Below are 26685 nucleotides of genomic sequence, written 5' to 3' on the forward strand. Positions count from 1 at the left end.
TTTCTTTCGAGTATATGTGATATGACCTACGAAACAGTTACACAATTTCATAATTGCATATTATAGAATTAACAAAATACGTTTAATAAATAACTTTTTTTGTATAACTGGACAAATAAAAATAAGGAATTCTTTAGGTGTATTATGGGTAAATAAAACGTTATGATGAGAATTGGATCTCTTAAAAATGATAGAGGAGAGCTGATCTAGAAAGCTTATGAAATGGTTAATTTATTAAATTGTTATATACAGTTTTTACAATGGAAGATACAGGTATTATGCCTCAACCAGAGCACTTAATGTATGGGGAAATATCAATGTAAAAGATGTCATTTTAAATTCTGAAATTGTAAAAAAAAAGTTGTAAAACCTAAAAATTGATAAATCCATTGTACCAGTCAACTTTTATCCTACGGTTTTAAAATAACTTAGATTTTTTATGAACTTTAGCTAATGTTTTATAGATCATTTGAGTAGTGAAAGAGTATTAAATTATTCGAAGTTGGCTGATGTTGGTCCAATATTTAACTCCTTGAGGTGGATTTCTCTATGTGGTGAGGGGGGCCTCCCAGAGAAGGTTCTGTACTTTTAGTTTACCTCCTCTGGGATCTGAACATCCACTCGCGTATTTACTGTGCATGGCGACCCGTGAAGGGGAAGAGAGGATCCTAGTGGTTGAGAACCCCAACGCCAACACTCAACTTTAGCCTTGAATTTCTGTAGACTGGCAGTCTTCGAGTGGCCCCCAAAGTCAATCAACTGGTCCTTTTGGGCTAAGGTCAACTGACTACCAGTGTTGGATGTTCTCAACAAGTGTTGTGAACATTTTATCTGATGCTTGTGTTTAGGTATAGTACTCGCGAAACAATGGCGTTGCTGCAGTGTCCAAAAATATGCTAGTGCTTCCGTAAAACTTTATTCTTACACCTGAGAATCTTCTATAAATTTAGGGAATAGGCGAGAATTTCGCAATACACATTTAACAGTATGGCTTAAAGATTACAAAATAATCGTAATAATCAAATCTTCTCGGCACTGATAATATAAATCGTATTATGATTTGAATTTATTTGGAATTTTGTCTCGGAAACGAGCTACCAATTTATTACGTTACGTATCATTTATTTTGGACAAGTCTCCGATTTATTATTTAATGTATGTTAACGTATTACTATTTCAAATAACTGGAAATTTGGATTTAGAAGTTAATTAAATGTTAATATGTATTGTATCAAATTTATGGTATTTGCCAACAAGATTGATGTCCACAGTCTTTCTTTAATATAAATATATATTTAATATACATGTACAAACAAAAAATAAAATTTACAATAACAGTTATTGCTAATAGTTATTAAAAGTGATTGCTCATATATACAATATTTTACAAACTGACGGAGAATACTGATCTTGTATCTGGTTTAGAACTGAATATTTTATCGACGATCGAAGCCCAGTACCAGAAAATTAATTCCGAGTTTACATTTTTGCACCTTGTTTAAGGTACTTGGTTTGATTGGCTGAACGCCGCTTATAAGCTGACTTTTACTGATGAAGATTTTCAATGTCCTCGTAGAAATACTAACACCCAAAGTTAATTCACTGAAGTTGAATGATTTGTAATGTTCAAAATCTATGAAGGTTCCTGATCCAATTCTGTATTTTTTCCGATTAATAGGGGTTAATTATAGTTAGAGCTTCCGAAACCTTTAGCGCAATTACTGTAGCTGTCCAGTAATAATAGTCGCTTTTTTATATGTAGAAATTTCAACAATGTTCTAGCGCGTTTTCGTATATAAAAAAAATTCCTTGTTACTCTCAAGAATCTTTTACAAATTTCGAGAACAGGCGGGACTTTCGCAATACGCTGCCAACAATATACGTTATAGCCAAATAGAGAACTACACTAAAACAAGTGTAGGTACTAAAATAAACATATAACGCTACACTTAGCAACAGAAGTTTCATAATATTTAGTTTTACATAAGATTTAGCCCTGTATATAACAGTGGTAAAGTGCGAAGTGTTAAACATATTTTGTCATATTGGATACTATTTAAAGAAAATTTTCCTTAGTCTTTTTCACATTTATGAAATGTGTAATATAGGAGGAAATATATTTCACAACTCGATCACCACACTCGTTGTGTTTGCAGTAAATTTACCGTAACAAACTGCATTTATTCATTTACAACCAAATCAGTAATTACATATTTTATTGAAATTATGTAAGTGCTATTATACATGAGGATTCTGGCACAGATTATTGTTTATGAAATCTGCACACTCTAAATTTCAATCCATAAAAAAATTAGTGCTTTCTCTACCCATACCAGCCGTTTTTAAATATATAATTTACTCTTAGATTTATTAGTTTTCTACTACGTAATATTTTAATTTCTTTCCTTTATGAAGTAGTTCTTATACATACGCATATTTAATTTTCATTTTCCTTAATACAGGGCATTTTTATTCTCTAAGTGTTTATTATATGCAAGTTACCCACTTGAAGTTATTATGACTAAAAATATCTAATAGTCTGAACATTGAAGTAACAGTTAAACTGGTAAACTGACCATGAATTTCTCGAGAAATAGTTTGAATGTGTTATTTTAAAAAAATCACTTTTGAGTTATCAGAAATCCCAAAATTTCCTTGCTATCCAAGGAGAAGGTCAATGAAAATCTGTAATCATAGACATTTATTTCAAATGATCCCTTACGTATTGGCCGGATTCTTTACAGTAAGTGTCTACTGTTTGCTGGCGATAAATTTCAAATAAACTGTTTTTTTTAATAATATATTAAAACAAATCAAATTTATGTACAAATGTTTGTTACGCTATTGTTTACCATAGTCGTATCTGGATACGAGCTTAAATAACACTTTTCGTCAATTTCACAATCTGATTCAACTACTTTAGAACACAATTAACAAGACAAGTTATTTCTTCTCTACTATATTATTACAATACACTCTGACAACTTCATTTACTTTACAGTTTGCCACTACACCCTCTTTATGGTTAAACTCACAATCACAGTCTAGATCTAACTATATATCTTAAACTGGCCCAGCATGGCCAGGTGGTTAAGGCATTCGACTCGTAATCTGCGGGTTCGAATTCCTGTCACACTATACATTAACGCCATTTCAGGAGTGGGGGTGTTATGGAGTGAAGATAAATCCTAATTTTCGTTGGGAAAAGAGTAGCCCAACAGTTGGCGGTGACCACTAGATGCCTTCCCTCTAGTCTTACACTGCTAAATTAGATGATTAGCACAGATAGTCCTGGTGTAACTTTGCGCGAAATTAAAGAAAAGCTAAAGTATGTCATACAAAGTCTTAACACATTAACTTTCAATGATTATATGAATGATAAATAACACAAAGAATTTAAACATAAATAATTAATAGAAGGTAATTTTTTAAAACCAATAGACACTTAGTGTCAAACTACCCCAGAACAGAACTATTACATTAAAATGATATAAAGTTATCCTTAGTGTTAACTAGAGAGATGACGTACATTATATGAAAATGCGTTTGGAACCTTACCAAATTGTTAGTCCATGTAACCATGTTTGGTCACGTTCTATTTGACAACTGTGCTGTTGTCTTCCAGTGTACTTTCCATTTTAAGACTCCATTGTAAGGTTATCACATTAAAAACGCATCATTCCTCCCTATATGCTTTCTATAGATCATTCAACATACGAGGAATATGATTTTCCAAAACTCATTCAACAGTTTAATTGCCCAGAAATCCATAGGCACCGCATCTAGCGACTTGGCCAGAATGTATTTATGTGGAATAATATTGTTCAGCTGTTTGAGGTCGGCAACGGCAGCATGAATGGATATCGTCATCTTGGAAATTCTAAATAATCGATATGAATACATCTTTATAATCCAAGTGTACGAATTATTTTGCATTTTAGAGAGCTGTTACATACTCTTTCCAAAAACAGTCACTTTTCCATGACATCACACTACTCTTAATCAACATGATTAAGATAAACTACTTGATCCACATTCACAAGGTCATCTGGTTGAAAAAAGTGGCATTTCTTAGTTTCTAAGTCATCAAGCATTATCCATAAGATATTCTACAATAATTGCTGTATTTGCGTTTTTTTGAACAACATTCTATAACTTTGGAAGTTGGCTTTGAGTTAATAAATACTTCATATTATGACATAAGCCACGAGGAGTTTGCAATACTAGCTTTCTAAGTGTTCGTAATAAAACAGAATTTAATTTAACCTAAACTGTTGGTCGTAGTACTATTACTGACTCCATCTCGTTCAGCTCTGCTTTAAGTTTAATAATTAGTAATATCTATTTTATAGCAAGCTCTTTTTATCATGTCTCTAGCATTCCTTTTTAATGATTCCAAGAAATATCTATACTTTGATATACCAGATGAACGTTTAAAGGTTTTTACCAAATTAATATTAACTTATACAGATTTTACGTAACCATTTGCACAAAATCGATTTAAAAAAATTCAAAACCATTTATGATAATATATTTATTATACATATAAATGTTTTGACTTTCTAAAATATGTTTTAACGATCCAGAATTTTTTAAATATTTTCGATTATTTAATTACCATACTGTAATATGGGAAACTCAGCTTTGAAAGATTATTTTTTCTCGTTTCTTTGTTCTCTAAAATAGAAAAAGTGTTTATACTGCCCTGAAACATATTGCAGTAATATGTAGTATCCATGCTAAAAGGAATGATACTGTAATATCCTTTTGAGACCGATTATGACATTGACTCAATGGAACGGATGATTAATGTTATGAGGAAACAAATGTCATAACGTGGTGTTGAACGGATAAAGAAAATTAGTTTACTGTTGATTTCAGACCTGAAACTCTGAATTCACTAGTCAATCGGAGTTCAGTGGTAAAGATAATTAGGAATTGAATTAAACTAAAAAAATCGAGCTTCAACATGCCCACATCGAAACCCAGAAAGAAATTAGACTGAAAGAAATGGAAATTACACTCAACGTTGATTGACCAAGGCTAGATGACAACTCTGAACTCAATCGATATATTAAAGCACCGCCATTTAATGAAAATGAAGTTGATAAATATTTCCAACATTTTGAGAGTTGCCCAAACCATGGCTCATCAAACAATGGTCATTAATGTTAGTGTGTTCTAACTGACAAAGCACAAGAAGCTTATGCTGCTCTTTCGCTAGCAGATTGTATCAATTATTATAAGGTGAAAGCAGATATACTCAATATCTACGAGTTAGTCCCGGAACCTTATCGTCAAATGTTTCGAAGTTATTGCAAGCAACGTAGCCAGACTTGTGTCAACCTCTTTCTCGTGAGCGATTTCTTTTGATCTATGATGTAATATTTATGCATATTGGAAACAGTTTCGACAAACTAAGACAATTATATTTGATTGAGGAATTTAAATTATGTACAAGTGACGACCTCAAGACTTATTTTGATGAAAATAAGTTAACCCTACAGGAAGCAGCTTCTCTTTCCTTAACACAAACCACTTTTCAAAAAAAAAAAAATTCTCATCTCAGCAAAAATCAATATCTTTCCAACCCACTAAAGTTGAGGATTCTACTAAAAATCCAGCTCCGATAAGTAAAAATCTTAAGACAGTCATAATAAAACTTTATCCAAACCATCAAAGCGTCTCCGTTATGTCTGTAAAAAAACCTGGTCATGTGATGTCCAATTGTTGTAGTTTGAAAACGAAAAATCAAAATAAATGCATTAAGTGTTGTTTCCATTAACGTAGTTTCACCAAATCACCCGATGTTGTTGATTTGGCCACTGATAAAAAGTCTGATGTAGTGAGGGAAGAAATTATACTTTTTGAGTCTGTTGGTTCTGTCATTGACAAATGCCATGGCTAAGCCGATACCCAAACATACTTTACATAATACTGGGGCTATGCAGTCATTGTTACTAAACGATGCCGTGTTTTAAAATTCTAGTTCTACCACTATTAACTCTATTTTTGTCCAGAGTAGTGATGGTGACTTTGTTGATATTCCTCTTTATAACATTTATTTAGCATCAGACCTAGTTTTGGAACCAGTTGTGGTTGGAGTAAGACCAGGTCGACCACGTAAGGGCGTATCATTATTGTTGGGAAATGATTTGACTGGGAGGAAAGTTGTTGCCAAACCCAAGGTGGTTACTGAATTGATCACTATTTCATCCAAAGTTAAGAAGAATCCAAATGTGTTTCCCTCATGTACTGTGATTTGAGCCCAGGCTAGGAAATTAAGTCAAAAACAAATGGTAGAAACATATTCAGAGGAAGATATTACGGATTTGTCTCGGAGAGTTTGTTTTTTTATCTGACAGGGACCTTGTGAACAGTTGTCCTACTGAAAATTCATTTTTGAGAGACAATGATAAACGTGAGAGATCTGGTTCACTTGGTAAAGTTCCATCTGCTAAAAACAAACTGACCCATGAGCACGAAAAGTGTCCAAAGATCTCTTCATTATTTTCTAATGAGCACACCACTTTTGCAAAAGCAACCATTTCGAACTTTCTCCAATTCATCCTTTGGAAATGCATATTTGAAACTGGTACATTAGAAAATGGGGTTGTAGTTTATCAAATTGTTGTTCCAAAAGTATATTGAATAAGTTGCTCATGAAATTCCAAGGGGAAGTTACCTAGGTATCAGCAAAACATGTATCAAAATTATGAGATTTCTTTTGGCTAAGAATTAGGAAAGATATTTCTCAGTTTTGTTAAACTTGCCCTACCTGTCAACTGGTCAAAAACCTCACAATAAAATTCCCATTTATCCTTTGAAACCTATCCCAGCGTTTGAAGAACATTTCTGTCGTGTGATTATTGACTGTGTGGGGCCTTGCCCAAAGCTCGATTAAGGAATTAGTTTTTGTTAACTATCATGTGTGCATCCTTTTGATTTCCCAAAGCTATCCCCTTAAGAAACATTTCAGTCAAAAATTTTTAAGGCTTTGATAAATGTCTTTATTGTTGTTGGCTTGCCTATACAAATTCAGTCTGATCAGGGCTCAAATTTTATGTCTAGATTGTTTCAAGTTGTTTACCAGCTCAGTGCTAAACAGATTAAATCTAGTGTGCACCATCCTAAATTGCAAGATGCTCTTAAACGATTTCACTAAACTGTGCAAAATATTATTTGGACTTACTGTCTCTATAATGAAAAGGATTGGGATGAAGTAGTTAATTTATTATTATTTGCTGTTCATGGATCAGTTCAGGAGTCATCAGAATTTAGTGCTTGGTCCTTTGAAGTTGCTGAAGGAATGATTGTTGGAAGATGATCCCAAAAATGCACTAACTGGATTAGGTTTCCAGGTCTTGTTTCAGATTGTGAGGTGCTTGTGAATTGGTTTAAAAAATCTGAATTTATCCCAAGCTCCAATGAAAATCATTTATTATCACATCACTGAAGAGCGCAAGTTCCATCCTGACAACATGGTTTTAGTATTGTTACCCACTATGGAACATCCATTCATAGCTAGGTACCATGGTCCTTATGATATTGTTGGGCAAAATCAATGAGACAGACTACGTTGTAAAAACAACTGATCATCGAAAGTACCCACCCTTTTTATATCAATATGTTGAAGCCTCATCATACCCGAGATGGATCGGAAAACATATTAGCTATTCAGTGTCCTCCTGCTGTAGGTGACAGTCTCTGACTTAGACACTTGTAAGTTTGAAAATACTGGAGATGAATCCAACATTTGGTGCTATTTAAAGATGTTTTAAAAAATATACTAACAAAATTAGAACAATCATTTAATTCAAAAACTGGCTGACATTCCTGTAAATGTAACAAACATGTTTTGAAATAAAGTACTTGTTGGTAATAGCCAAGATTATTAAAATACATTTACTGTATAAAGATCATATTCATTTTTCCTTACTTGATAAGACCATCCATTTGGAAATGTACATGGTGACATCTTAATGTAACTGTTTAAATTTACTATATACAAATATTAATATACTCTTCAAAACAAGAAACACAAAAGGGATATTTGTTTTATTTTAAAGAGAAATATATGTAATAACATTACAAGCTCAGAGTATGTGATGTTACACGTGTTAAGGCACTGATTGTCAAACCAAAATGACAATAAAAGTTGTGCACTTTGAAAACGGAGCAAAACATCGAATTTTTCGCCAAAACGCATGCGTGTCCAATAAATTTGTTTGAGAGATCTGCATGTTCTGCAAGTGCAACATGTGCAAAATCCCTATAAAAGTGATGGGTTCTCGGTTTGCATAGCTCAGTGTTAAGCCACCGATACACAATATAGTTACGCCAACACTGACTGAAGCACAACGCAACAACGCCATTGGTCGCTTGGAAGCAGGCGAATCTTGATCAGATGTTGCCAGAGCGGTGAATGTCCACAGCACCATCACAAGGCTATGGAATCGTCACCAACAACATGGATCAACTCGTGACTGTCCACGATCTGGCAGACCTCGTGTGACCACGCCCGCACAAGATCGCAACATCCGGTTACGTCACCTTCGGGATAGGACCACCACTGCGACGTCTACTGCCTCAACCATACCAGGGCTGCGTAGGATTTCCGATCAGACCTACGCAACCATCGACGAGATTCTTAGGCCCCATGTGCAACCCATCATGGTGAACGTCAACGACGTTTTTCAACATGACAACGCCCATCCTCACATAGCCCGACTCACCACTGTCTTCTTGAGAATCCACAACACCAACGTTCTTCCCTGGCCTTCCAGATCACCAAATTTAAACCCCATCGAACATCTTTGAGACGAGTTGGACTGACATCTGCGAAGGCGACAACCTCAACCGCAGACTCTACACCTCAGCTTGCAGCAGCTTTGCAGGCTGAGTGGACAGCCATTCCACAGGATGTGATTCGTCATCTCATTGCTTCCATGGGCAGGAGATGCCAAGCAGTTATTGATGCTCACGGGGAGCATACTCGTTATTGACGTTGAGTGACGTTAAACTTCACCTAGTGAGCGTGGACTTTGCCTTTGCAGACTTTGGATGTTCAGCAGTGAATGTGCACAGTTACACACATGTCATACAGAACTACCCAGAATAAACTTAACAATTTGTCTCATATTTTGCCTTTTGCATTTCTTTTTTTAAAGAGTATATTTTGTAAATGATTTCCTACCCAATGTAGTCACCAGACATTTGCAAGAATGTCAATGTCATCATCACAAAATGACCAGAATTTGTTTGTTTATTTCAGAGATGTTTTGAGATAACTTAAGGTTACACATCCCCTGGAGATATTGCATTTGGCTTCTTTCAGCTAAAATAATATAAAATTACAATTCACAGTAATGTAATCAAAACAAACTTGATAATGAAGCTTTTCAGGTGAATATTTCAACCAAGTCAATGCTGCATAGTACAGAAATAGGAATAACTGTGCATTGTATAACAAACAAATATGTTGTTGTTAAGATTCAGGATCATGAAGCAATTTCATTATTATTGATCACTTGCAATACAGTGAGGTTCAAGTGATAATGCTGATAGTGTGAGAGAATACTATAAATAATTTATATAAAGAAAAAAACTATATGGATGCTTGGACAGTGCTTACTATTACATTTTGTACAGTACTAATGAAAATAATTCTTTAAATATTCCTATTTAGAGTTATATTTTAATCAAACCACTTCGTACCAATAGCAATGGTAGAGAAAAAAAACAAAACAATATGAACAATAAAAACAAAGAAGTACCTTTGGCAACAATCCAAACAGGAAGTTTCCACCTATATAAACATAAAGAAATGTTTTCACAGATTATGAAGGATGTAAAACTAAAATATTCTTTCCTGTCAAAAATAAAATCAAAACAAAAATACATTATCTAAAAAAGAGGGTTGCAACAAAAACTGTCACAGAAACATTTTATTGTATAAAATGAAAATAACTGAAATGAAAACCTCTTTAATATCAAGTTCTTCAATTCAAATGAAAATACATTATGAATAATCATAAATTTATAGATACATCTGAAACTCAGAATGTGAAAGAAAATATATCTATGCAAAAACAATGCATATTAAAAACTATCATACTCTTCTAATTCTGTGGTTACAAAATAACACCAATACAATCAGAACAAAAAATAAAATGGGAATTTTTAATAATTTTATAAAGGTAAAATTAAAACAATGTCCAGCACTTCGTCAACCAAGAACTCTCTCATTGAGGACAGTAAATACAACCACAGTTCAGATTATTACTTGATCATGCCAATATGAAATGATACACATTAAATTCATTCATTTAATTCAAATGTAATAACTAACTACCTAAGAAATTCACATTTACACAGCATCAACAATGTTTTTAAATTAGATCAGTATGTATTTGCACAAATAATTTTAAGAGCATTACAAACTGGAGTAATATTTAAATTAATTTCCAATTTATGACAAGCCTACTTTATGCATTTTAAATTAACTTCTTTTAGGCTTACAAAACTTTTGGTAATGTTATATAGCATATTTCTGTCATGGTTAAATATGCAAATATAACAATATAACTACAATGAAAAAAAAAGAAAATATAGCATGAAAGTTGCTGCTTTTAATATTAATTTAAAAAAAAATCACTTTTACAAACTTACTCTTGGTTTTAAACAGTACTCTGAAAAATTGTATGTCAAGGTTTCTTTCTTGTTAGCAAATCATTTTTGATAGTCTCAAAAGTACCCTCTGTACAAATGAACCTATTCAAAATGCACTTACTTGATTTGATAACTATATATATGGTTGTCAAATGTTCTACTTTTAGTAGAGAAAAAAAAATGTGTTATTTTACATTCAATTGTTGTCAAAGTGTTCATTTACTTCAGTTAGGGACCATTTATGTGATCAAGTGTGAGGGAGGATCAAAATGTGAATAAAAATCATTTTATGCATTAACCCCTTACAAAAATAGTCCTACCTTGAAAATTTTAAAAAACTGAATTTCACTTCTTTGCTGAACATTTTGTCTACAGATCTTCATTTGGAATAAACTACTACTGTGACTTTGTGGTCATTCATTTAAAGTTAAATTTCATGTTATTTATCAAACCTCCTTTAACATTTTTTTTTTTAGTTTTAGAAATATGCATCTAATTAAGCGTTTTGTTATTCCCAACAAATGTCTGCAGACAAAATGTTCAGCAAAGAGACAAAATTCAATTTACTTTTAAAACAAACGTTTTAGAAAACATTTTTATTACCTATACAATAAAAGGAGAACAACTGCACATTATGTATGTGCAGAATACCACATTTCCCATAACACTAGACTAAATTACCAAAAAGTGAAAACTGAGACCAGGTACAAGGTTGTACAGGTTGGCACAGTTAATTTTACACAAAGAAACAAATTAAGAAACATGCCCAGATCATATTATCTCATAACTTGTATTATTTTCAGTATTAGTTCCACAAAAACACATTTATTTTAACACTAATTTGAACTGTTCATCACAAATGCATCATAATGAAAATGTCCTGACGAATCATGTTTTATACCTACCTCATAAACAGAAGCACAAAATGAAAACCATGTATCCTTAAACTGTTTATATTAGATACATTTCACACTCACACTTGAAACAAAACAAAATCATAACATTTTAGATCTTAATAATACATATTTATTTACTTCAAATGAGTGGTTTCCACAACTCAACCGAAAACCACACTAGCCTACGATTGCTTATATGCCTATCCAGCTAACAAAACATTTTTTGGACTCCATAAATAATACCAGAATGAGAACCAATTGATTTTATTTCATAATATTCATTAACAGTCAGTAAAATATACTTTAATTTTAATAAATATTTTTGAAATTTACCTTCTCTAGTTTTAAGTTGGATCATTATCTGCTTTATATATATATTTTTTTTTCAAGAAATAAAAAATCTGAATTTTAAAACTAAACAAATTTTGATGTTTACATTAACAGATCTTAAAAACTCATGATAACTTTAGATATTGCTTTCTCATTTGAAATTATTCAGAAAGTATTTTTTTTTCTTATGTAAAAAAAGTATTTTTATGAAAAAATTATATTTTGCAAAAGTATTATTTGTATATGCATTTATATCAGCACAAAAAGTGCTATATATTTTTATGATGACTTGACTCCAATGTAAGAGCAACTTTTTCCTGTTTTCTTAATTGTCTCCAACAATTGAGTAGATGAGAGAGTTGAATCAACATACACTCGTTTCTTCTCCAAATCAATGGAAACTGTGTTAACTCCCTGACCTGTAAAAAAAAAATAAAAGTGTGTATGTATATGAAAACAAAAAGAATATGAAACATATTACAAGATGTGCCTCTCAATAATACATGCCCATGTTTCATCAAAATAACATAACAAAAAATGTTTAAGGAATAACAAGAAACTTGGTCCATCTCAGCTGTCCCATCCTCTAAGCCAAACTAAAACTATTAAATAAATTTAAAAAAAATAATTAAAGCCAGCCCTTATCATTTATATATCTATCAAGACTTATTTTAAACTAACTCAAATTTACTGCCTCCACAACACCCAAAGTCAACCCATTTGCTAGGCCAACCACCCTACTTGATAAACAAACTTGTGTTAGCTGAATATGACTTTATCTTTACCTAAATATATATCTGTCTTCTGGTTCCATAATTCTCACTATTAAGTGTGAAAAATGTTGATGCATCAACATTATAATTCCTTTTATAATCTTAAACACTTCAATCAGGTCTCTTCTTTTTTACTTTTTTTGCAAGAGAAAACAATTTTAAGGGTCTTAATCTCTTCTCATATGACAGGTACCATTTTAGTAACCCTCCTTTGAACCCTTTCCAAATAATTCAGTATCTTTCTGAAGGTAAGAAGCCCAAGATTGAATACAATAACTCCAAATATGTGACCTATACAATGAAATTATAATGTCTTTAGATTTGTATTCAATATGTTTGTAGATACAACTTAAAATCCTATTTGCCTTACTACTAACAGCTGCACATTGGTTGGATGGCTTAAGAGACTGAACAACCATTACACCAAGATCCTTTTCTTTCATGACACTGTTAACAGTATTCCCATTCAAATTGTACTTATAATTTAAATTATAACCCCCATGCAATATCTTGCATTTATCATAATTAAAACCCATCTGTCATTTATTTGCCTAACTCACTACATGACCTAAATCCTTTTGTAAAGCAACAGCATCTTCTTCACAGACAGCAATACCCAAGACCTTGAGATCAGCAGCAAATTTAAATGATTTATTGACAATTCTTTCATCTATGTCATTAACGTAAATCAGAAAGAGTGGTCCCAAGATTGAGCCCTGCAACATTAATCCAGCTTGACTGGTCTCCAATTATAACATATGTCTGCTTTCCTCCATCAAGCCACTCTTTTATCCAATTAGTTAATTCATCCCCCTCTCCTATAGAGGTACATTTCTTTACAAGCCTTTTATATAGCACTTTGTCAAATGATAATGACAACTTATCTGTTGTCAAGGCTTTTATTTTGAAAAGCTTGTTTTTGCATTGCTCACTCCAAGTCAACTGCTACCTGGCAAGGAGTCAAGACATAAATACAGGACCATAGTCCACGTATGGAACAGGCACAGTGGTGACAAAGTCAGAGCAGACAGATTTAGCTGCAGTGTTGGCAAGCTCGTTCCCTCAAATACCAATGTGGGCCAGTATCCAGAAAAACTGGACAGAAGTAGATGTTAAAGAGAAATGGGCTAGTCAGTTTTGAATATTGGTGAGAATAGGGTGTGAACTAAGGAGAAGCAATTACAGGGCCAGTAGAGAACTAAGCAAACCAGTATAAGTAGTGCAATTTATGTACTGCTTAGCCTCTATGTGATCCAGGGCAAAAGAAATGGGTACAGGGGGGATTCTGCATGCAACCACCAAATCACAACAAACCATGGCAGAACCCACACAGTCACCTGATTTCAAATCATCTGTATAAATAGGAATGGAAGAATGGATCGAAAAATGTTCAGCAAATAGCAGACAGTATTTTCAATCAGGAGAGTCTGCTTTTCTCAGATGCCTTAAAGATAGGTCACATTTGGGGACTGTAAAAAGCCATGGTAGGATGGACTGATACAGCAATGTTATCCACGAACAGATCCAACTGCATCTGGATACAAAGGTCAAAAGGAGCAATGACAGACCATCTGTTTTAAAAAAGTATGGCCCATCAAGGAAGGGAAACACAACCCCAGGTAGGATGAAGTTTGAAGTATATAGTAAAGACAGTTTGAAACAAGGTTCATGAGACTCTGTGAATAAGCTCTAAACTGGGGAAGTGCAAAAAGCCCCAGTGTAGAGCCAAAGTCCCTAATGATGAATGGGGTCTAGCATCTTTAAGACCAAGACCCTGGCAAAGCCATAATCTAGTTTTGATCAAAAAAGAGCACAATATATCTTTAGCATAGAACATCAATCCACTCCCCAAGTGGTGGAAGAAAGGGCACAGAGGATTTTCTGTGCTCCTGTACATTTGACCAGTAGGTGCTTGATGTGTTGTATAAAGGTCAGCATACAGTCAAAGATAAACCCCAAGACCTTTGTCTCAGGAACCATAGGCAGCACAAGTTCACCAATATGGGTAGATACCCCATTTGTAGCAAAAGTGCATGCAAACAGTTTTAAAGAAAGAGAAGTCAAAGGCATTTGCTGTGGTCCACTTCAGTTAACAATTAAGGGCAGTCTGCAGCTGCCACTCAATATACCTCATATTCAACGACTGACAAGATATGTGAAAGTCATTGAGACAAAGGGAGTTGTTCAGTGATGGTATTAATCTTTATACTAAAAATTGTAACACAAAAAACACAGCCCTGAGGGACTTCAAGTTCCTGTAGAAAAGAACAGGAAAGTGTCGAGCCCACACAAACTTGGAATTGCTTGCCCATTATGTGGCAAATGGCCACATAACCCATATATACGGAAGTCTTGCAAAATGTCATACTTCCATATTGTATCATAAGCCTTCTCAATGTCAAAGAATATTCATACAAGATGTTGTCGTTTGAAAAAGGCTTCTCTGATTGACATTTCAAGTATACTCAGGTGGTCCATTGTGGAGTGGTGTCATTGGAACCCACACTGGGTGGGCAAGAGGAGGTTGCTTGATTCAAGGAACCAAACAAGATGAACATTAACCATCCTCTCTAAGCTCTTACAGAGACAGCTCATCAAAGCAATTGGATGGTAGTTTGAAGGAAACTTTAGATCCTTCCCAGGCTTAGAGAAAGGTAGGACAATAGCCTGGTGCCAGGCATCAGGAGAAATATTCTCCTCCCAGATCTTGTTTAAAACAATCAGAAGAATAGCAAAAGAAGCAGGAGATAGATGGTGCAGCATTACATAGTGTATATCATCAGGTCTGACTGATGTACTGCCACTGATGAAGGGCCAGTTTGAGTTCCACCAGTGTAAAGGGACAATTATAGTCATAGAGACAATCAGCTCAAAAGGAAAGAGGTCATTGCTCTGCCCGAGTCTTGATGACTAAGAAGGTGGATGAAGAAGTATAAGTGCTAGATACCTGGCAAAAGCTTTCACCTAGAGTTTCGGCAATGCTCCAAGTATCAGCTACTTTCTGGCCATCAGAGAGCAAGATCGAGAGGGGGACAGAATTATATTGCCCAGTGACATTTAGAATCTTGTCCCATATGACTTTGGAACTGGTGGTAGAAGATAGGCTGGTTGTGAACTGAATCCAAGAGTCCTTCTGGCTTTGACGTCTTACCCATCAAGCACGTGCGCAGGCCCGTTGGGAAGTGATGTGGTGCAAGAGTGTGGGATAGCTAGGAAAAAGTATCCCAAGCCTTCCATGCCACGTGGCAAGCAGTATTCCACCACGGATGAGGATATAGTAAAAAACACGCCATGGGTTTAAGAATACATAAAGCAGCTGCTTGTATAATACAGTCAGTTACTGCTACCACACAGTCATCTATTGATGGCTTACAGACAATGGCAGGATCAAGTTCTGTGAAACCAGTAAAAGAGTGCCTGTTTGCTTCCACCTGGGCACCAGGGTTGGGTGGCATCGACAACGGCCAGTCTCTCCCAAAATTACAGAAAAATGATCACTGCTTCATGGATTATTGTCAACCCTCCATGAAAAATGGGAAAATAATGAAGGGAAGCAAACTGAAAGATCACTAGCAGTAAAGGTCAGACTAGTGCATGAAAAAAAGTATAAGAACCACAACTGAAAAGAGTAAAGGTTTGATAAGAGAGCATACACTCTACAGAGCAACCCCTCCCATCAATATCAGCACTTCCCCAGAGGGGATGATGTCCATTAAAGTTCCCCAGGATTAAAAAAGGAAATGGCAACTGTTCAATGAGTGCATCAAAATTTTACTGATCACAGGTCTCTCCAGACAGCAGGTAGAGAGAACAAACAGTGATGGTACAACCCAAGAAAACACAGATGGCTATGGCCTCCAATGGTGTGTCAAGTGGCAAAGACAGGATGAGCTCATGCTGATCAACCAGCAGTGCCACCTCTCCATGCACTCCTCCATCACACAGCCTGTCATTTCTGTACAAAGAAAACTGCCAAAAGGTGACTGTATCGGCAGATTTCAGAGGATGGTAGGAAGGTCATCCAGAATGTAAACATCGACAATTCCAATATATCAAGGTGGCCATGTTTATTTATGTGTAGGCAAATTGGATGGAAAGCACTTCTGTTCATGATAACATCTTTTCCTTTACTGTCTTTATTCAAGGAAGGTCTGTCGACCTACATGGTTCCTGCCCTGGGTCGACTGTGAAGTCTATGCTGTTGGAAGAGGATTTCAGTGACTGAGGATGCCAATGAATAATCATTTTGCATCTTGGGGTGGGACAAGAAGATGTGACCGAGGAAATGCCCGCACCCACAACCAAGGGAAGTGGATCTTGGGGTTTGCTAGAATGTATGTTAGAGAGAGAGAGAGAGAGAGATTGGTGTTGACATTAATTCAGACTTCTTTAAACATAGAAGTCAAAAGACTTTTCATTTGGCTTGAGAATGATTCATTTTAAGGCACTTAGAGATCCATCTGTACTCCCACTGTAGTAGTGGAATAAAGTGCAGCAGCATACATCCGAAATGAAGTGGTGAACAGCAACTTTCGAGCCTCAGGATAAGTAATGTTTTGAATCGTTTTCAAACACTGCACCTCTTTTTCATCCAACCATTTAGAGCATGAACAAAAATACGATGGGTGAGAGCCATTGCAATTGACATGATGAGGGTCCTTTCACACCCACAGGCATCATGGTCCTTGCCACCTCAACGAGCACACATCAAGGAACCACAACATGATGTCTTCAAGTGACTGAACAACTGGCATTCCAAACATCTGAGAGAGTTTGGAAAGTGTGACCATACCTTGCAATTTAGATAACCTGCCTTGATGGTGGCAGGTGAATGCAGTGAAGCTAATCATGATATAATAAGGGACTGGCCACAAGATTCAAGGCATGCTTGAACTGTCATATTCTAGACACTGGTGTAATACAGAAAATCTAGAGTATGAAAGCAGTTCACTCTTTTTTGTTGATAGAACTAGCAACAGTGAAACTGTCAGAATGAACTATAACCATGATATGCAGACCTGTCCAATTGCTCAAAGATTATCTCTATTTTACCTTACTCTACAAATGAATGGATGGAAAAGGAAGATTTGATTTCATGGCCAGGATTTAAACCTGGGTTACTGCATAGTTTCCTTTTTTTACTAATATATATATATATATTTCCCTAACTCCCACTCTTTTGTAATAAATGGTTTAAATATTTCATAGTTATATAAAAGGCATTTTCCACAACTTGTGTAAGAGTCAGTCAGTGAACAGAATCAGTTATACTAGAGAATTATTTAATCTTCTACTAGACGTAGAACTCTTATAATGCTCCAAAGATCCAAGAACCATTTGTCATTGTCACTGCAGATACAGGAAGGTGAACTGTTAAAATTTGAATCCACTCTTAACTGAGGATTAAATTCTCTCTCTGAGAATCGACTTCTGTGTGAAAGGAACACAGATAACTAAGAGTTCTTTAGATTGTGTGGTATCTGATGAGTATGCAAATGAAAGTGATGATCTTTATATGGCTCATTGGCATTTGCCAGCCGTAATAACCAAATTCCAGCTTTAATTTAAACCACTCAAGATAAATTGAGAAAGAGACTGGAAGTGCTGGTGGTGGAAAATTTCGATTAGGTAAGCAAGTAGACACTGAATAGTGAATTAAATTGAGCCTTTTACAGTGGTAAGTCTGTCGAGTTAGGAAGTGTACCGCCAAAACAACCACAGGTGAAAATGAAATATGGATATCATTCTGTCACCCTTCAGTAAGAGTCTTTACTCATCACTTTATTTGGGTCTCTAAATATACCAACCCGTTGTGCCTCAAATGTTTAGGATATTATAGCTTGGTAGTGGAAGGCAGGTCATGGTAGAAAGACATATGAAGCCTTCACAGATTTCTGTGAATAAAACTTATCATATTTCTCCCTCATCTAAGGTACAGCTAAGGAAGGTCTCTATCACTTCCTTAAACATTACAGGAATATCACTGTTTGGAATAAGACACTTCACGAACAGTCAGTGCAATGCTTGATGATACCTTTCCATGAAACTGGGATGAATAGTGACATTAGTAATAGCCTAACTACTAGTGCATAAGCAGTCCATACAACTTCAGATGATAAATTGGAGCTCAAAACACAGTTAAAAGGGTATTGCAACCCTTTCTCTTTAAGCTATCTGGGGTATTGTAAGGTAGATACTATGCATTACACTGTATTATTACCACTCCATTATTCGAAGTCAGGATGGCTTGTTACTCATATCATTAATAAGATAACAATGGTTCTGTTACTCTTACATTTGAATTATAAATCAAAGTTTAACTACAGAAACACTCTTAAGATATCATGTGATATTTGTTCTCCCAGCAGAGACACCATCAGAAATATCTGAGGATGAGGGGAACACCCCAATGAGAAGCTAATCATGATATAATGAGGGACTGGCCACAAGATTCAAGGCATGCTTGAACTGTCATATTCTAGACACTGGTGTAATACAGAAAATCCAGAGTCTGAAAGCAGTTCACTCTTTTTTGTTGATAGAACTAGCAACAGGGGAACTGTCAGAATGAACTGTAACCATCCTCCCCTGCAGGAATGGAAGGAAATTATGTAAAACCCAACAAAATAGCAAAGGTTACAGGATGTGGATATGGAAAGTAGCTTCTCTGACTGACCACTGACCAAAAATTCCTGAAGAATCAAGGAAAGCTACCCAAATCACCAAGAAACCTGTTAACAAATAAGATCTGGGACAAGGAAGAGCAATGGAAACCCCCACCAGAGTGAAGTCCCTGCCAAGTCACCAAGCAAAATCAGCCCTGATTCCATGTGGAAGGAAGATGGGACAGTCCATGGGATCATGAGGGAAGTTCCAGTGGTTGTGAATCATCCAATGAAAGTAATGTATGTGCACTCAACCAAAGAGAATGAGAGCTTCCAAGAAAGATCACATTCCCAACAGAGGTAGCACCTGTTGTGCAGAGAGAAAATGAGAAGGTAGAGCTGTTATGATTGCTGAAGTGGAGAAGACTGGGCCCAACTATGATGGAAAGAGAAGATAAACCACAAATGAACAAGATTCTTAGATGAGGTTGTACAGAATTTCTCCAACTTGATGAAAAACCCCACACCCCACTTGAGCAACTTCTCAAAAACGTAAATAGGTATGACTGGCTAACTGGACATGGGATGATGAGAACAGAAGCCAGTCATCCATGGACTTGAGAGTCCAAAAATCCAGTGAGTGAAGATGGCATGCAAAAGAGCATGGTACTTGACAAAATACATAATAAGCTGAAGAAAAACCCAAACAGCAGCATCTAGAACTGAAAGACAAAACCTCTACAAACAGACTGATGAAAAAATGATGTGACACTGGGGCATAAAACACCAAAGTTAGAGGTACAATTCCATGGTGTAACAAGGTGTTTCCAAATTAGTATACAGCCAGAACAGACATATGATGAGACTACAATCTCCCATGAGTTTGGAAACAACACAAAGGTGGGAGTAAAATTGTGGTTGAAATGCACCACCCATTTGATAGCTTCTCTGCATAGGAGGTCTCAAACACACATGGCAAGACAACTGCACAAATTACAATATATTGGATAAGGGAAGGAAATCTAGGAAATAGATAGAAGGGTACTGAAATAGAAGACAAACCCTCAGAAAGAACTTGTATAACCCATGTAACTGTTGTGAAGCATAGCCAACAATACTTAGTGAAAAGACACCTTACTAAGAAACTAACAAAACTAAGCAACATGTAGAGTCTACAAGGTACAGAAAAATAACAAAACTGTAAAACTATGAAATCTGACTGAAGATATAAAATATGTAACACTGAAAGTGCAAAGCAGCTAAAAAAACCCTTAACAGTATAATTAATAAGTCCATTCAAAGAACTTATGACTAATGGCATGATATTAAAACATATCCTGAGGAATATGTGAATGAAAAGGCATCTAGTTACCAATAACAACATCTGACTCAAAACTAATCCCCAATTATATGTGACAGTAGAAAAGCAAAAGAAATTTATAAACTAAATAAAATTAACAGAGAAGTAGAACAATCAAACACCAAATGCAAGTTTAAACTAATCTAGATAGTAAAAGAAGTATAGAAATCTAACTTACCCAACACACAGAAGAGAAGATATGAATGCCCTATATTATAAAGTGCAGAAATTACATCTATCCATACTAGCTCACATAAACTCACTAAGCATGAGTATTCCTATGGAAAGTAAGAAATGCACAATGAAAGACTTATCACAGGTCTTTTGGGAAATAGAACAATATCTAACTCAGGAGAAACTTTTCTAAAAGAAACAAGTAGAAATAATGTGAGTGAAACATAAGAAGTCAAAGTTCAAACTCATACAAATTTGTGATCAAGCACAATCAAAATTTAGTAGTCACAAAATTTATTAAAACATACATCTAGACACTAAAATGCCAATCAAGAAAGTGAAAATTGTGCTGCAGTGGTAAAGGAAGCTACCTGTGCTAATACAGATGGCACAGTATGATTGTTGGAGGGTAGTACCACGATCAGCATATGCTGCAGCAATGGTGCAAAAATAAAGGAGATATAATATTCTGGTGCACTGTTGAAAATTTCAGTTATGCTTAGAGGGCAAATCAAAGTCAAGATAGCTTTGGGAGAAAGGAGATTGTAATGTTTCACAAATGACAATTCTGTTTTCTCTACATACAGAAGATTACTTATAAACTTAGACTAAGATGTTGGACATTTCACTATCATCTCTCCTTCTCCTACTTTCTAGATTTGTGTGTGTGTGCATACACAAATTATATACACAGACTCATGATAGAATATGTATTTTGAGAAAATGTTTATTTTTCCAAAACCTGTAAATATTGGATTTAATTGCAAATGTACAGAGCTCAACTTGTATGGATAACATTCTAACAATTTAACACTAATAACTCAATACTAATCAACAGTACCTTCTAGTTTGCCTAGAACTCTTTTAACTGCATTAGAACAGCCTTCACAAGTCATTTCTACTTGAAACTCGTAAATCTACAAAATAAAAGGTATACACTGAAATAATGGATTTAGATACTATGTTCCTTACAGGATTTACACATAAAATTATATAAATATAGATAGAGAACTAATGCATCTTAACAAGATATGAAAAATAAATAAAAATGAGTATTAAACACATTCAGTAAACAGTGTAGTAAAAGGGTCACCACTGAGGATTAGTTCAGATATACGTGTACAACGTTTACTAGATTCTTCATTCAGTGTTATTTTTAAAAATAGTTAGAATTGGTTAGAATTTTCATATATTTGTTACTTATTCTATAGACTAATTCACATTCTCAACTTACTCTGTAGATTAAAGGCTACCAAGACTGGCCCATTCCTGTTACTACATTTGTGTCAAAAATTGTTACTAATCTGTATTTTATAAATAAGAAATTAAGAACAGAATACTTGTTTAGATATATACTCATTACCAAGTTGATTTATACAATTTATCTGAGTAGGTAATTTCTTCTTATCACAAGTTAGTATTAATTGCTTTGTAAAAGAACATGTATATTAATTGCAAGGGAAGGTAGAAGATTAGATGAACAGTATAGTATAGCACACTATGTGTACTATAAAGTCACAAAAACATGCCAAACTTCATATTATTGCATTTTTGCTTTAAAATCTTCCAGAGGAATTTGCTCCAATTTAATAACTGTAAATCTTAAGCAGTGTTGCTGCAATCAAAACACTTAAGTTTTGCCATGTGACACCTTTAACCCCTAAATTGATGCTGCTGCCTGCAACATATCCACTGTTTAAGGGTTAAGTGCAAAAACATGCACTGTTTGCATGTAACAGATCTTCAAGTTCAATAAAAAGAGACTAAAATGGAAACTTATGTAGAAATGGCTGAGATACATAATGCATATCTTATATAAACATCTAATTCAATAAGTCAATCTGTTAGATTTCAAAATTTGTGTGCATAAAAAATTACTTGTTACAAATTAACTACTAGAATTACATTATCAAGCTTTGGTTAAAAGTCATGCAAGTCATAACAGCCCACTAACAAAGAGATCAGTCAGAAGCCTGTTAAAACTGGTAAATGTATAATATATGTATAAAACTATGCTTTAAAGAGTCACACCAGCAACTAAATGTGGCTAAAGGTCTGAATAACTGGGCAAAAAGTAAGATAATTTTAATATTGTAAAATGTATCAAAAACTAATATTTCTAGACCAAAAATTTATAGGATATGTTACAAGTGAATAATTCAACTGATCTCCTATGAGTAGATATTACATCAATTGGTATCCCATAAACCAATTGATTAATTCAAATTATGAATGTCTAAATTTAGCCATTTCAGTTCAAATCTGTTAAATTGGATTGAGACAAAGTTACTATGAGTATCTATTATTATCATTAATTAACACTGCCTCTAAAGAAGAAAGTTCCACCTTTTGAAAGCACTCGGGTTATAGAGTTTCTATTTCATTTCTATCGAGACATCTTGAACCTAGGTGTTCTTCTAACATCATAAATATTATTAATTAACAATGAAGGAAGGCAACAGTTTTGCATCACCTGCCACCAACTTTGTTTTTGTTTCCTTGAAAACTAATGTGGAAGCTACTGGCTGGCAGTAAACTTCAATGTTTTTCTGTTGACTTGATCAAAGGTAACAACATTAACCTTTTTCTTTTTAACAAACTGTTAATGGACCATCAGTTAATTGATTGTAATAAATACCACTAGTTGCTCAGCTCTAACATACGGACAACAATCTTATTATCTTCAGCAAATTTATGTAGTTTGTTGACCTTTTCTTCATCTTTGTCATTGATGTAACATTAATCTAGTATGACTGAGCTCTATTTATAACAACATTCTGCTTTATTCATCTAACAACTTTTCAATCCAACAAGACAACTTGTAGTTCACACCTATTCTTCTAACATGAATTTTTGTAGTATCTCAGCAAATGCATTATGAAAATATCCATGCTTTTACCCTCACTTACATAAGCAGCAACCTTTTCAAAGAATGTCAAAGGATTAACAAATCAAGATTTTCTCCTAGTGAAACAATGTTGACTATTCAACAAAATTTTAAAATTTCTTAAATGAATTTGCAAAGTATTATTTATAAATTTCAAAAACATTTCCTGCCACTGATAATGGGTCAATTTTTAACAACAGCAAGATTCTGATCTTCTGGCACCTGTCCATTCAAGAACAATATTAGTAAATAACATATATATCCAATTCTCAAACTATTAAACTTTGAAAATTATTAGCTAATACAGGAGACTTATTAATTTTAAACTTTGCAATTTTTTCTTAAACTCAAAATTGAAGTGATCATTTTCCTAAATATTGTTTCCATTTATCAACTGTTCATGATAAAGAACATTATTTAAATCTTTACTGGTCGAAAATGAAGAGGCAGAATTTAATTACCCAGTCATCTCAGAGCCATCAGAAACAATTCCTTTTTCATCCTTTGAGACTTTACTCCAAGCCTAATATTTTGCTTACCTTTCATGTATTTAAAGAAATCACTACTGGTAATTTTTACATTTCAAATAAATTTTTTCTTGTAACCTTTCTAATTACCTAATATCCTGTTTAGCCAACTCTCTTATCTTCTACAATCCTCTTAAGTCTTTCGTTGCAACAGTAAATTTAAACTTCTTAAATTTATAATGCTTTTCTTTAATGTTATCCCTTACATTCTTGATAAGCTAACCTAGCATCTTACTTCATCAAGTTCTTTTTTACCATAACAAACATTTTTATGTTGAACATTTAACAATTTAATTCAAAAAAGTTTTCATTTTTGGTCAGTATCTCCTATTACATAAGTTGTCCAATTCCCAAGAGATGATTTTATTCCATTAGTTCAAAATTGGCTTTTTTGAAATCTGTAACTATAATTTCATTATTCCCAATTTACACATGCAGTAATATATCAAACCCAATTGCATCCAATCTTCCCAATTTAAGAAAACCATTTTCTAAAATGCAGTAACAACATACCTGGTAGATGGGTATGATCTTTCAACAAGAAGAGTGATCATTGAATAATTAAGTTGTTTGCTCTATGTCAAGATAAGAAATTATAATTTCTTGTAAAATCAATAATTTGCAGTATTCTGCTTACTAAACCCCTTTGAAGTTTACGGATAAATTATTTTCCTTAATTTCACTTCCCATTCATTTTGCTTTTGTGAAGACTCCAGGTTGTTGTTTTATTATAGGTTCCTAGCATTAAGAGTCATGGACTAAACATTTGTAATGAACCTAAAAGAGTAGGGTAGTTTATAGTTATTATAAAATCAAATTAACAGAAATTGTTAATAAAGGAAAGACTATTAATAAATGGACTTAAACCTAAGTTAAATGAACAGTTAATACAGTTTGCTTTGAATTTTGTGCAAAGCTACATGAGGGCTATCCGTGCTACTAATTTTGAGACAGATAAATGAAACTGTTGCTCATAATTTAAAAAAACAAACAACTTTACATCATTATTGAAATGGAATAATGAGTAAACTGTGACATGGGGCAGACTTGGAAAATTAAAAGAACTGTTTTAAATTTAAACTATACATTCTCCTAAGGACAGAAAATGGATAATGGAGAAAATCAATTCCAAGTTTTTCAAAAGTCCTCATGAAAGTTATGCAATCAATCATTTGATTTCCATAGTTAATTTCCCATCTAGGAACCCAAATACAGAAATTTCCAAGATCTAAATGTATAAACTTATTTTGATAGATGACTTATAATTAATATTCATGCAAATTTTCATTATAAAATGCCTTGAATTCATCCATCTTTATCTTCTTCCCTTCCCCCATATGAGGATTCCAAATATGAAGAATTCCAAAAAAATTAAATTCATATTAATTTAAACAGTTCCATGCATGCTAATAATAACAATACCAATTTATAAGTGAAAATATAAGTCAAATCTGTCAGTTCCTTAATTAACTGGACATCTATTTTGCCAAGTTTTAGGTCCACTACACAATTTCTTCAAGAGAAAAAAATAATGAACTACTTACAATTTTATATTCTGATTATATAAAGGTTAAGATCTTACTTTATACAAAACTTTAAAAAACGCCTTTTGTAAAAAAAATTGATAAAAATTCACTAATTAAGTAAACATAAATACATACACATAGTGCTACTGTTAAAACTTGTAACGTTAATGATTAAGTACAATTAACAGTTACTCCATAATTTAAGTAATACAAATACCTCGGATCCCATCCTGTTAAATTTGACTGTTACTAGTCGAAACAATTCCTCTCGAAACTTTTAACTTGTACTTCTTACACAAGAAAGCAGAACAACTTCGTACTTTCATCGAACTTCAGTCATAAGACCAAAGATAACGGAGTTCGTGTTTGAGTGTAAGCCCCACATGGGGGTGTTGTAACTTGTAATATGTATATCATTCAAAAACACTAAAGTTAAAACATTCAGTTGTTAATGGCAGAATTTGGTTGTTAATCCACGTAAACGGTTAAAACTGAAGCAATCAGCTTCCGTTGAACCATCATCATTAAAAATATTCTTTGTCTCAAGATGTTCTATTCTCAACAAATGTAACCGTTTTCAGGTAAAAATCGAATTATATTTCCCATAAATTGATTTACCACTAAGCAAGTAGACCAGTTAACTACAGGATCGACAAACACCAAGTTATGGAATGTGTTTCTGTTTACCTCGGAGTTCTATATGACTCAGTTCCTCGTGAAGGAAATGTCAACAGGCAGATATGTACCAAGACAATCAAAATCATAAACACGTCGAAGACACTAAAACAAAACAAAGGCAATTGTATCTGTAGCGAGTGTGTCAGAGTAGGAAGAGAGAATAAAAGTGAAATGTTATTCATGAGCTTTGTAAGTTCAATCACAGGACTGAAATTTCTAAGTAAGCTCAAGTTGAAATACAAAACAGGGACCGCCATG

General features: G+C 34.1%; 1 protein-coding gene across 1 annotated transcript; it reads right to left on the reverse strand.

Moving 5' to 3' along the window:
• Window positions 1-9932: 9932 nt before the first annotated feature.
• LOC143244295 (copper transport protein ATOX1-like) lies at window positions 9933-26392 on the reverse strand. Its single transcript, XM_076488686.1, has 3 exons — window positions 25967-26392; window positions 21651-21726; window positions 9933-12316 (listed from the first exon to the last, which is right to left on the reverse strand). Exons 1-3 carry the CDS (start codon window positions 25976-25978, stop codon window positions 12177-12179), a joined length of 228 nt encoding a protein of 75 aa, XP_076344801.1. The 5' UTR covers window positions 25979-26392; the 3' UTR covers window positions 9933-12176.
• Window positions 26393-26685: the final 293 nt, after the last annotated feature.

Source organism: Tachypleus tridentatus, chromosome 2 (assembly GCF_004210375.1).
Source record: "Tachypleus tridentatus isolate NWPU-2018 chromosome 2, ASM421037v1, whole genome shotgun sequence".
NCBI classification, from domain to species: domain Eukaryota; kingdom Metazoa; phylum Arthropoda; class Merostomata; order Xiphosura; family Limulidae; genus Tachypleus; species Tachypleus tridentatus.

What these genes read in the sequence shown, in the direction of transcription:
- LOC143244295 (XM_076488686.1), bottom strand. An exon ending in AGTTCTAGGCAAACTAGAAG is followed by an intron (nt 12,317 to 21,650) that starts GTACTGTTGATT and finishes TTTTTTTTACAG; the next exon opens with GTCAGGGAGTTAACACAGTT.